The 12849-nt window shown below is 43.4% G+C and overlaps 2 protein-coding genes across 2 annotated transcripts in view; both read left to right on the forward strand.

The window, feature by feature from the left end:
- ARIH2 (ariadne RBR E3 ubiquitin protein ligase 2) overlaps positions 1-3309 on the forward strand; it is a 65312-nt gene extending 62003 nt beyond the window's left edge. Inside the window, exon 16 of the mRNA XM_036737816.1 lies at positions 158-3309. Coding sequence (XP_036593711.1) covers positions 158-229 — 72 coding nt within the window. The 3' untranslated portion in view covers positions 230-3309. The remainder of the gene's footprint in view (positions 1-157) is intronic.
- A 4741-nt stretch (positions 3310-8050) lies between these two features.
- The window catches only part of P4HTM (prolyl 4-hydroxylase, transmembrane), a 28690-nt gene continuing 23891 nt past the window's right edge, over positions 8051-12849 (forward strand). Inside the window, exons 1-2 of the mRNA XM_036737371.1 lie at positions 8051-8543; positions 9393-9474. Of these exons, the coding sequence (XP_036593266.1) occupies positions 8121-8543; positions 9393-9474 (505 nt within the window). The 5' untranslated portion in view covers positions 8051-8120. The remainder of the gene's footprint in view (positions 8544-9392; positions 9475-12849) is intronic.

Genomic DNA, 12849 nt, shown 5'->3' on the forward strand with positions numbered 1-12849 from the left:
CTGAAGGTCTTAAAGTGGATTCTGGCTAGCAACTTGCCTCTGGAATGTTATATAGGGGTTTTTTTCCTTCGATGACATCTGGGGTCCTTTCCTAGTCACTTGACCTTAATTCCATCTCAGTGAAAAGAGGGTGAGCTGGTGTGATCTTACTTTTCAGGACTTGGAGAATCAGATGCACATAGCTGAGCAGCGGAGGAGGACTCTGCTGAAGGACTTCCATGACACATAAGTCAGACCACAGAAGGATACGGGTGAGAGGAGAGAGAGCATTGAGAAAACAAGGCGTCCAGCAGCATCATTGCATGGAATGGGCACTGCCCCTGGAGAGCACAGACCAAGAACAATGCCCAGCCCTTCAAAGCTCTCCCATTTTAGTCACTTTCAGTTTTCTTCTCATCTTTCCGCTTTGTTTGTGCCAGGGTAGAGGCCATATTGAATTGGCATCTTTATGGGACTTCTTAAATTTTCCCTGGATTGTTGTTGGGAGGGAGGGAAAGTTTTTCTGAATGGCTGTTAATAGTATTAGATCATTACAACTTCTGTAATTTTCAAAGGTTGTAAAATTATACAAAAGAAAAAAAAAACCCTAGAATAACACAGAACCCTTTTAAAAAATAAATTGGCATTGGAGTGTTTTTTCCTCTAGATGTTCTGCTTAGAAAGTAACATTTGCTCCCCACCACACCGCTTTTGTGCTGAGCTTTATGAAATGCCACATTGGCCTTCTTGGGGTTGCCTCCCCTTTTCCTGCTCAGATATGCTTGGCAGCAGCTGTGATTGCCCAGGGAAGAGAGCAACCAACCTCTTCCAGGAGCTTCTGCTGGGGAGGAGTCTGGGAGCATTGTAAGCTGGATCATGTCAACTGCTCATTCAGCAGCTCTTCTTCCTATACTAGGTGCTAGGGGAATCTCACCAAATTCTGAATCCAAAAAAAGGGACAGGTTGAGGTTGAGTCCTATTGCCCTGAATCCTGAGGTTTTTTGACCAAAATTGGATTTTTCTTGATAAGCCCCATTATGCTTCTTATAGGGGTAGCTTTTAATCCATCTTTCTAACTGCATTACTGAGCATTATCAGTTTGGGTTTTGTTTTCCCCACTACCTACCCCTGTGCTTAGTTACAGCTTTGTACTGGTGAGTCTTCTTGGGTATGTTTGTGAACTGGTGCCAGGGGCATGTGAGGACCTCTCCCAAAGTGAAGAACCCCTTGATCAAGGGTTTCTTACCAGGATGCCTTGATAAGGATTCTCAGTGCCTGGATTACTCTCTATTTGCCCATCAGAGGGAGGGATGTAAGTTGAGTCCTGTGAAAAGACAGCAAGGACCAGTTTTGTGGTTTTGGTATAGGGGATCCAAGGAGTTTTAGTGGTCAAGAAACAGAGAAGAGAAAAATCTAAAAATTATGACTCTTAGGATAGCAGTAATGAAAATAAAAATAAAAAGAAATGACCCATTGGAAATCCCCTCAGACTATATCAGACTCCTGAGTGTGTCCCCTGAGTTGGAGGTCTTGGAAAGAAAGTATTATCTTGATGCCTTCCTTCATATGGAAATGGAAAACCTATGCAAGTGAACAGTCTTGGTCTGAAGTATGGGTATATCTTTGGTGGCCCTCCTGCTGTGCAGGTGTAAAAGTGGAGAAAGTACCATGTTGGAGTCACCATGGACTGAAAGTGGTCTCTGCCCGTTTGCTCCTTTTCTCCAGAGAGAGCTTTCCCATCCTACGGTTGGTGTTAGTCAAGAAGTCCCTTGTCTTTGCACAGAGCAAGGGGCTTGGACTCATTCTTATGTGTAACCTACATTAATTCTGGGACTGCTTTGAGGTTCTCTTTGAGTGGACACAGCTCACCATTGTTTGACCACTCTAGAAAGCTCCCCATTGACTTTGATTTGAACTTTTTACTTTTGTTCACTATTTTGCTCCTTTTGGAATGACTTCCTTAAATATCAGGTATCCCTGAGACTCTGGAGGGCATTTGATGCCAATTTTAGGATTGTTTCTCATCTTAGACTGCACAAAAGTTGTAGTCCTACAGTCCTACGATATCTTTGAACCTATATTTAGAAGCCTTTGAGACAGCAGATCTAAGATAACAAGATTCCTGTGAAAGCTTCTGACCTCTTTTTATCTCCAGAGGATAATGTGTTCAGCTGTGCTCAGGCGTTGGGACAGGGCTTTCCTCTGGGAGAGCTTGCTGAGCTTTTTATCTCTGCAGTTGTCCTCAGGGCCTAAGAGTTTAAGAATAAATTTTTCTGTTCTCTGCTTGGCCATCTGGAGGTAGGGACAGGGTTTTAGTGAGACTGTAAAGCAGTTGGAATATTCCTTTGGAGCTTACACCGATCCATTTTCACTTTCCAACACCCAGTTATACATTTACTTCTGGGTGCTATGTAAACTGTGAACCTAATTCCACCTGAGAGTCAGCTGTGACAGTGGAGGGGTTATTGTTGGGTGGGGTTGATCTATAAGTCCTTCCCCCATTGCTCTCCTTGTAAAGCAAAGCCCTGCTTTCTGGTAAGAGGATAGGCAATTATGGAAGAGGGAAGGGCAGTGAAGAATCAATCTAGAAACACCACGTTCATAAGCTAATTGTAAATAAGAAGAGCGTTCCTTCTGAGAACAGGAAGGGGGTGGGTGCCTCGTTTTCCTCACATTGAGGATTCCAGTGTTTGGAACCTTCTTCTTTTTGTGATGTCTTTTTTTGTGGCACCAGAAGGGCCGAATGGGTCCCAGCTTTGCTTCTAGAGCTTTTGGTTGTAGCTTTGCTCATGTAATTCACTGGCCATCACATACCCTTGACATTAGGCAGCACCAAGGAGTTTCTCTAAACTGCATGACTGCTGCTCTTGGTGCATGAAATTGTGCACATACGTGTGTGTGTGTGTGTGTATGTGTGTGTGCGTGCGCGCATGTGTGCGCACACACAAGTATACACAAATTGCTTTTGCACTGATGCTGGAGCCACAAAGGGTTTCTGTACCATAATCACAGCTTTGAGCCCTTACAACTTTGAATCAAGTGCTCAACAGAATGTATTTTCTTTTCAATGAGGCTTGTTCTAGACCTTAACTGGCTGTCACTTTTAAGTTTTCTGGCAGTTTAGAAAGCTGGGAGAATCTGGCAGACTCTGACTCTGCTTTGCATGAGGTAGAACAGGAAGAAGGGCAGGATGTTTCCTCATGAAATGGCCCCATCTCTCGATTTTCCTTTAGAGAGGAAAGATGAATTGGGGCAATGTACTCTGCTCTTAAAAGTTTCCCAGAATTCTAGTGGTTTATTCAAATAAATTGTAAATTTCTAATTTTAAAAGGCTTGTGTGTGGAGTCGTTTTTCTAAGCACTATCTGAAGAAGCCTGTGTTTCAACAGTCCTTGGGGTGTATAAGCAACTTGTGGTCTAGAATTCTTGATAGCTCACTGGGTGACAAGTTCACTGAGTATCAAGACAAGAGGTGTCGTTGCTGCCTGGGAACCACGACACCTCAGCTCTGCACGTAACAGCTTACCAGTCTACCTATTCAGGATTTAGTGTGAGCCAGAGTAGCTCCATCTCTCCATGTCTCGATTACCCACTGTATTTTGCCACCTTGTACAACGGTTTCCTCAGTACCTGTTTCCTCAAGAGAACACCATAAGGGTTATTACAAAGCACTTTTCATATCACAACCTTGAAATGTAGACGTATCAGTACTTTTAATGAACTGCAGTTTCACAAGTGTGATTATTTTCTCTACTGATTCATATTGCAGCTCCTCTGAGCCATAGTGAATGGTCTTTGTAAGTTGCTATGGCCAAAAATGTAATCACTCCATGGCCAGGTTGGTGATGAGTCTGTCCTAATTTGACTGCATGGCTTCTTGGACAACAGGGGTTTGTAGAACGACTCATACCTACAGTTTTTTAGTTTGAGAGAACCTTCTCCATCCTGTACTCCACTGGCATCCTAGGTTCACCTTTGCTGATAAAACATTAGAAGTCAATTCATTAGCCAGCATTTATGAAGCACCTACTGTGTGCCAAGAACTACACTGCTACATTTAGATATAGGGCAGTGAAGGTCATACAAGTTATTAAGCAAATAACTAGATCCAAGTGAAATACATAAAGGCATATGCTGTAAACTACAACTATAACAAGAACTTTCCGCATTATATTTACTCTTTATTACCCCCATTTTATAGATAAGGAAATTGAGGTTTAGGTTAAATGTCTTGACCATGTTTGCACAACTATTAAGCAACTGAGCCTTGGAACCTAGGTTTCCCGGTTCCCAAGTCCAATATTCTACTGCAACAGCTGGATGTAAGTCAGAAAAGATTTGTTTCTCTTCTCTGCCTTGCAGGGAAAGATTCCTACGGCAGCCTCTATTTCAATGGTACCTTGTTCCTGATCATTCTGGAAACTTGAGGTTATATTGTCCTTGATTCCTATTTTTAAGATCCAGTAGATCGGAGGCAGCTAGGTGGCGCAGTGAGTAGAGCACCAGCCCTGGAGTCAGGAGGACCTGAGTTCAAATCTGCCCTCAGACACTTGACACATATACTAGCTGTGTGACCTTGGGCAAGTCACTTAACCCCAATTGCCCTTCCAAAAAAAAAAAAAGATCCAGTAGATCATGGTATGAATCCCATAGTTTTGGGGAAAGTGATTAGATTGGGAGCTATGTAAACAATTCATGGCTTGTTTGTTTTCTGGGGTTTCCTAAGTTGGGTGACTAAAGATGTAAGAAATATGACTGTTGTATTCTGAGAGGACATTCTCTAGGGACACAGTTTAAAAGTGGATGGAGTGCTGTCGTGCACATATTTACTCTGTGTTTGTCTAGATCCTGAATTTTAAATGCCACTGGAGACATTAATTGATGCTCTAGTAGTGCTACAACAACAGACTTTATTTGACATCTCCTATTTGCAAAGCACTAGTTGCTGTAAAAGCTATAAAGTTTATACAAGACCTAGGCCTGAGCTTCAGATGCCATAAAGTTTAACCAGTGCATGATGGATCTGTGATTTCATTGATGGAGAAACTGCAAATCAAAATTGGTTTTAAGGAATTGCTCAAGGCTCAAGGTCATAGAGCTACAAGAGAGCACAAGATAAGATTTAGATCCACGTCTACCTTATTCCAAGTCCTGCACTCTAGTCAGTACAACACTGTTCCATAACTATATGTGATGAGGGCATCAGAGAAAGACAAAAAGCCTGGAATCAGACCTTTGGTACAGAGCATATTGTTAGAGCCGGAGGGTAGTTTGGCTGTAGTGTATAAGAGGGAGTGATATTTCATCTGCGATAATCCTGAAAAAAATTGGGTAATGCCATATAATGGAGGGTCTTGAATGCCCACTGAAATAACCTAAACTTTACATATTAGGCAAAGATTTTTGAACAGCTTCATGACCACCAGGTCTGTATATAAGAAAGGCCTGGTATGTGTTAGAAGGGGAATAGCATGCTTTTCAGGAACCTGAATGCCAGTGTTGGTGGCCCAAGCCTTTGGTCATCTGTTCTGGCCATTTTGATGGGTAACACCTTTATGAAATGAAATGCATACCAGTAAGTGCCAGGACCAAAGCCACCATCTCCCTGGCCAGAGCTGCCGTGCCCTTGCCCCAGGCAGATTAGAACCCATGTTTCTCTCTCACACTGTACTGGATATGCCTCAGTCCTTGCCATCTTGTGATACTACTACCAACTTGGCCCTGCTTGTGGTTCAGCTCAGCCCCTGAACCTAATCGCCCCATGTTTATTTACCCTTATATCTGTCTATCCCAACCTCTGGCCTCCATCTCAGCTCTATGGCTGTGGGTACCAGTACATTTTCCCCAGTATCCCCATAACCCTAATTTCAGGCTTTCAGAGTGGGAGTTTCTTTCAACTATCTATTGTTACTTCCACCTTTGGCTAGCAAATTCACACCTCCTCCTATCTTAATAAGAATGTTCCAGCCAAAGTGAAAAGTCTGTTCCTTCTGCTGTAGTCTCTCCATCCAATTTAACCATTCCCCTTTCATTGTCCCCTCTGGAACTCATAATCTATTTTTAACAAGCACTTTCATCTTAGTTTTTTTTTTTTTCCCCACGCTCTTTCCATTTTACAGTCTCAGAAATCTGGCTCTCCAAGATACCCCATTCCTGTTCACTTGCTGGTTGTGCATTTTATCATGCCCTGGACACATAAAACAGCAGGAGGAATTGGCATACTCTTAGGCATTCGCTCGAGGCAACTAGATAGCACAGTAGGTAGAGCACTTGGCCTAAATTCAGGAAGATGTGAGTTCAAATCCAGCTTAATTAAAATTTTTTTAAAAATGAGCCGGAGGAGGGAATGGCAAACCACTCCAGTATCTTTGCCAAGAAAACCCCAAATGGGGTTATAAAGTCATATGACTGAAGCCACTGAAGGACAACAAAGTCTTTATTGCCACTTATGTACATTCCCTCCACCAGGAAACAGTAAAACTATACCAGTAAGGGACCTCAACTTTCCCCTCTCAGAGCTACATAAATCTAACCATAAAATAAATATGAAAAGGCAAGGAGATGAATACAATCTTAGAAAAGTTAGATATGAAAGCCCTCTGGAGAAAACTAAATGGGAATAGAAAGGAATATTCCTTTTTCTCAACCGTACATGGCACCTTCACAAAAATTAATCATATCTTAAGGCATGAAAACCTCACAACCAAAGGCAGAAAAGCAGAAATAGCAAATGCACCCTTTTCAGACTATGATAAAACTTATGTTTAATGAAGGGCCATTGAAGCATAGATTAGAAATTATTTGGAAACTAAATAATCCCAAAGAATGAGTGGGTCAAAGAATAATAGAAACATACGTTCCTTCCACCATGATGTCTCTGAAACTCTGAAACTACTTGAGAGCCACTCCATTCTTTGATCGCAGATCTATGTTGCAGTTTAGTTACTATTCCCACCATTCATTTCATTAGATATTTTTATTCTGTGCTTAACTATTTACAGGGCATTTTGTTTAACAGTGGTGGAGCTATATTTAAGGGAGCTTACAGTCTACTAATGGTTAGACTTATACAAAAAATGTGGAATGCTTGTGTTGGACTCACACAAATGTGGAATGCTTGTGTTAGAGTTGACACTAGGGTAAAGGACCAGTTTCAGAGAGTACGATTCAATTTAACCAGGATTAAACATTTATTGTGAACAAGGAGCAGTGTGCAATACTAGCCATGCAAGGATAAACACTGAAGAACATACAGTCTACTGGGGTGATAGAACAGATGTAAAAATGACTAAGATATTAGGGAGCATAGATTAAGTACAAAGGAGAGGACCAGGCACCATGCTTGGGGGAGTGAGGAAATCTGGGAAGGCTCCTAAAAAAGACAGCACCTGAATTGTGTGTTGAAGAAGAAAGGAAAAGTAGGATATCAGCAAAGGGAGTCTATTCCAGGTGTATGTGGGAGACTAGGAAAGAATAAAAAAAGTATTAAGTGCTTACAATGAAATGCAATGGATAGAACCTTCCTCAAAGCCAGGAAATTGTTCTCTGTGTGACCCTGGGCAACTCCTTAAGACTGTAGATCCTGCAGAATGTGCTGACCAGCATCAGGAAGGTAAGGCTAGCAGAGAGAGAGAGAAAGCATTTATTAAGCCCCCACTGTGATCTAGGCACTTTAGAAATATTATCTGGTTGCCTATTATTTGTTCCCTAAGCCAATGAAATCACAAGTCCAGTCTCTATTCTGTAGTATATATTTTAAGCACTAGGGATACAAATGGAGAAACAAACCACTCTGAACCACAGCCTTCCCCCAGCGCGCCTCTGCCTGCGCATCCTCTGTCCCAACCCGTCTCCTAGCAACTGTTGCGAAGGTGGAGCGAAGGGCAGAAGGAGGCCGATGCGGCATCCTCAATCTTGTTCCGTCTCTTAGCAACCATCGCAAGGGGGGAGCGGGGAGAGGGAAAGGGAGGGGAGGCCGGCGCGCGCCCGCCTGCTCAGCGCCACTTCCGCTTCTCTGCTCTAGTAGGTTACTAGGGGCGACCGGGGCCGGGGCTTGGTGCCTCCCGGGGCCCCCGCCGGCCTCCGCGGCCAGATCCTCCCTCCGCCGCGCGTCCTCACCGAGTCGGGGCTGGAGTCGGCGCGATGGCGGCGGCGGCGGCGGCAGCTTCACGGCCCGAGGCCGAGGAGGCCGCGGAACCCCCCTGGGCGCTGCTGGGCCGGCGGACGGACGGGGAGGTCACGACCAAGGCCCCGCTGGTCCCGCCGGGCCTGGCCGGGGGCAAGCCCCGCGGCATCTGCTCCCGCTCCTACTTCCTGGTGCTGATGGTGTTCGTTCACCTCTACCTGGGCAACGTGCTGGCGCTGCTCTTCTTCGTGCACTACAGCAACGGCGACTCGTCCGGGCCGGGGTCGGGGCCGGTAGCTGGCCAAGGGGCGTCCCCCGAGCCGGGCCCCGCGGCCGCCGCCCCCGCAGCCGTCCCCGCCGCGCCAGCCCCGGCCGCCCCTGCAGCCCCCGCAGCCCCCTCGGTCCTCGGGGCTCCCCTCATGCGTCTGGAGGGCATCAAGGTGAGCAGACCCATCTGGGCACTTAGAAAGTATAGAGCTGCAAAGGACCGCGGACGCTCGTTTTATAGGCAGAGAAGCTGAGGCCAAAAGAGGGGAGCGGAGTGGTCAAGGTCACAGCCAAAATTTAAATGCTGGTCCCTCTGACTCCATATCCAGGGGCTTTGCCACCCTTGGTCTCCTCTAGGTGTGGATGCCTGAGATCGGGCAGAGGGAAGCAGATGGCATCTAGAGACCGGGCTTCCTCTCCTCCTCTTACCTTCCCATTCAGCAACTGCAGTGTCAGAATACACACACACACACACACACACACACACACCACATACATGCCACATACTTAAACATAGACTACATAGATACATGTGCATATGTAGAGGTAATATAGATAGATAGTATCTATCTATAACATGAAACTGAAGACAGTGGAGCCATTAGTAGCCGTTTGATTAGTAGTGTCCTGATTCTCTGCTTTTTCAAAGCTTCTGCTTCTTTCACCTTTTCCAAGGGAGGTCAGTGTCCCTAAGAACACCAATTACCTTGTCAATGAGATGGTTTAGTTCCCAGGATATCGCAATCCATCGGTCCCTGGAGAAGTGAGATTATTTCCAAGACCATTTCTGCAGTACAATTTTAAACTGTCTCCCATGGCCTTTTGCCTGATGTGCTATAAGTGAGCCCTGTTTTGTAACTTTCAGTTAAAGTTCAACAAGCATTTGTTAAACATATAACATAAGTGCTCCGCAAACCTTAAAGGGCCAATATGTGCACAAACACTGTACCAGGGGGCTTTGGAACCTAGGAGGTTAGCAGGTGAGTAGGGTGTTCATTTGATCCCAATGTGCTATTATCCAGGTTGGCTACAAGCAGAAGGTGGAGCTGATCCCCAACAAAATACACGATGTGAAGACCCTCAGCTTGAAACCACTTCTCTTTGGTAAGAACACACCAACAAAATTCCTTATAGAAATAGACCCACTGAGCTTATTTGTATAATAGGTGGCTGTTTAATATCATGTGTCAAAAAAGACCAAAAAAAACCCAAAACCTTTTATTTTCAACAAATAAACACTCCTCATCTCCTGGCCAAATGTGTGTGTGTGTGTGTGTGTGTGTGTGTGTATTATGTATGTATATATATACACACATACATACATGCATATATATATATAGAGAGAGAGAGAGAGAGAGAGACCCCGGCCACAGTTTATATTTGTGAAACTGCCTCTAGAGTAAATTTCAATCCAAAAGTTCTGAAAATTCATGTTCATAACAACTTGACTTCCCTCTTTCCTTCCTTCACACACATACAGACCCCAAAAAATCACAAAAGTAAATTTATTCTGCTAAGAAGATGAAAGCTGTTTAGAAGCAGTGTTGGTGGACTGCCTCCTCCAACCATTTGAATGAATTCTCTTTTAAACTTTGTAGCAAGAGCTTCCATTTCTAGTCTTACTGCTTTATACAAAGTGATTATTGGATCATTGTAACTCTTTAAGAGGTAAAATGAAAACTCTTCATTAAAACTATTCCCATCCCCCAAAAAAACCCCAAACCCAATTCCCCATCCCAGTACTTAAGTATCAAATTTAAAAAATGTGATTTCTGTGGACTTTCAGAATCAGAGAGTTAATGGGTAACCTGGAATTGAACCATCCCTTTTAGCTTAATCATGGTCTCTTGTTTCCTCTATCTTCATGGATGGTGTTACACCAGTGAACTGATAATGGCCATTGGACAGCCTGTGCCTGACAAGAAACAGGCTAGTAAAGTGATAAACTCCAGAACCAGGATGTTAACTTATCATCCCAGAATCCTCCTAAATGACTGTTGCTGCTGGATAATTCCATTTAAAAACTGAAGCTGGTTGTCTCATTTAATTTCCAGTGTTCCGAGGAGTTTTCCGAAGGGACACTGCTTTTAAAATATCTTCTCTAGTAGTTCTGGTGCATTGCACTACAAATACTTGAGTATTAGACCTCAATTAGGATAGAATAGAATGTTCATATAGAAAGGTTGATGAGGAACTTGTGAAAACCCTCAGCATTATACACATTTGTATTTTTATCAGAAATAGCTAAATGGATGTCTGACTCCTCCTTCTCCCTACCCTGATCTCAGTAGGAACTCAAACCCTAGCAGACCTGGTCCTTTTCCAAAGCCTCAGCCACTTGTCAGGCGTGAGGGGGAGGGGGAAGGTCCACCAAGTTTGTGCCTGAGATCCTCAGGACCATCTTTCCTACAACTAGGGTTTGTGGGCAAACTCTGGTAGCAGTGACCAAGAGAGTCTTGGCCTTTTGCACCCAGGGACTTCAGGACTGTGGCTGAGATCTGCAACTGTCAGAAGCCCATGGGTCTGAGAACATACTTTACACCACTGGATCAGAGGTTTGTGATTTGGGGGATATACTTGGACCCATGTGTCATCTGAAGCTCTGTTTTAAGAAACAACATTGGCATTTTGGTTGAAACGTTTTTAATAATGTTTTAGTCATCCTGTTGTGGGTTGAGTCCCATGAGATTTTCGCTAAGATGCAGGTGGGGAGAAAAGCCTGTGGAAATGTAGAAGGTCCTGCAAAAGGGTATAACCATGAGAATGAACAAACACTATTTTTAGGCTAAGTAACATGAAAACTCCCAGACTATGGTCTCTCTGGGTCAGTCATGTTGAAAATCTTTTGGTTTAACACTCTAATCTTCCTGTACGATCTACTGGAACATCTCCTATTAAAGTAGTTGATCTAGAAATCCAGCTGTGGTGTGCCCTGGCTTCTAGCCCATTTAGACCTATAGAATGGAGAATAAGCATGGGGACAGGAAAATACAAATTGGGCTTCTTCAGTCCTTAAAGGTCTAGGTGATGATTTTTTTTTTTTTTTTAGTTTTCAACATTCACTTTTACAGGATCTTGAGTTCCAAATTTTCCCCCCTTCTCTCTCTCCTCCCCCTTCCCCACGACAGCATGCAAACTGATGTAGGCTATACATGTACAATCATATTAAACATATTTCCACATTAGTCATGTTGTGAGAGAAGAATCAGAAAAGGGAAAAATCACAAGAAAGAAAAAAAACAAAAAGAGAGAGGGAGAGAGAAAATAGTGTGTTTTGATCTGCATTCAGACTCCATAGTTCTTTCTTTGGATGTGGATACCATTTTTCCATCATGAGTCTTTTGGAATTGTTTTAGATCATTGTATTGTTGAGAAGAGCGAAGTCTATCAAAGTTGAACCTCACACAGTGTTGCTGTTTCTGTGTACAGTGTTCTCCTGGTTCTGCTCTAAGTGGTAATTTCTTAACTACACATTTGTATTTTTATCAGAAATAGCTAACCAGCTAAGTAATGTTTTTTGTCGAAACTCCTAATAACCTGGAATCTGGTATCAGGAAGCACCTGGGCCCATCCTCTATTGGCCTTTTGTGAATACATTATCAGCAGTAAAGAGACAGGAGGAAAGGATGAGCTAGAGCCAATACCCAGTGCCTCCTTGATGGCGGTGGTATAGTGTGGCTCCTTCAGTTTTTTCCCTCCCTGCTATTCTCAGCACCAAAATCTCCCAGAATGCTAGGCTTCTAGGCACTTCTTTGTGGTAATGCTGATGCTGAGATAAAATGGAAACAGTGAGTACTTGTCCAGTGAATCAGAGAGCTATGGTAATATCTCAAATATGGCAAATCCCAAAGAGAAGAGAGAAGATGGCTGATGAGGTCTTGGAATGTGCCCAGGGCCTCACCTCTCCTATTTCCAAGGAATGATATAAAAGTCAACATATATATGGCACTTCAAGGTTCATATGTACTTTGCATACACTATCTCATTTGAGTAGGGTAAGTAGTTGTACTTATTTTACAGAAAAGGAAACTGAGTCAGAGCAGTAAAATGATTTGCCCCAGGTCATATAACTACTAACTGGCTCACACTGGGTCTTAAACCCAGGACATATGACTCCCAAGTCTAACCCTTTCCACTGTGCCCCAATTCTGCTACTACTTCCCTGAGAAGAGTTTATGTCATCTAAGAACTCTTACCTCTCACCATTGCAAGAACATTATCCTGTTTTACTCCTCAGATCCTCCTTTTCCATCTCACACTATTATCAAAGCCTGCACCCCAGTGTAGCTGGCCAAGTTTTCATTCTTCTTGCTTGAGTTGATCAATTCCTTATGAGCAAGGACCATATCTTTGATTTATAGGCCCCATAGCACAGATAGGCAGTCAGTAGATATTCAGTGGGTTAATATTTACATTTTCCTAGTGTTAAAGAGTTGGTTTTTTCCCAGTTAGACATTTCAGAAATAAAGGTAAAATTAA

Source organism: Trichosurus vulpecula, chromosome 9 (genome assembly GCF_011100635.1).
Source record: "Trichosurus vulpecula isolate mTriVul1 chromosome 9, mTriVul1.pri, whole genome shotgun sequence".
Classification (NCBI taxonomy): domain Eukaryota; kingdom Metazoa; phylum Chordata; class Mammalia; order Diprotodontia; family Phalangeridae; genus Trichosurus; species Trichosurus vulpecula.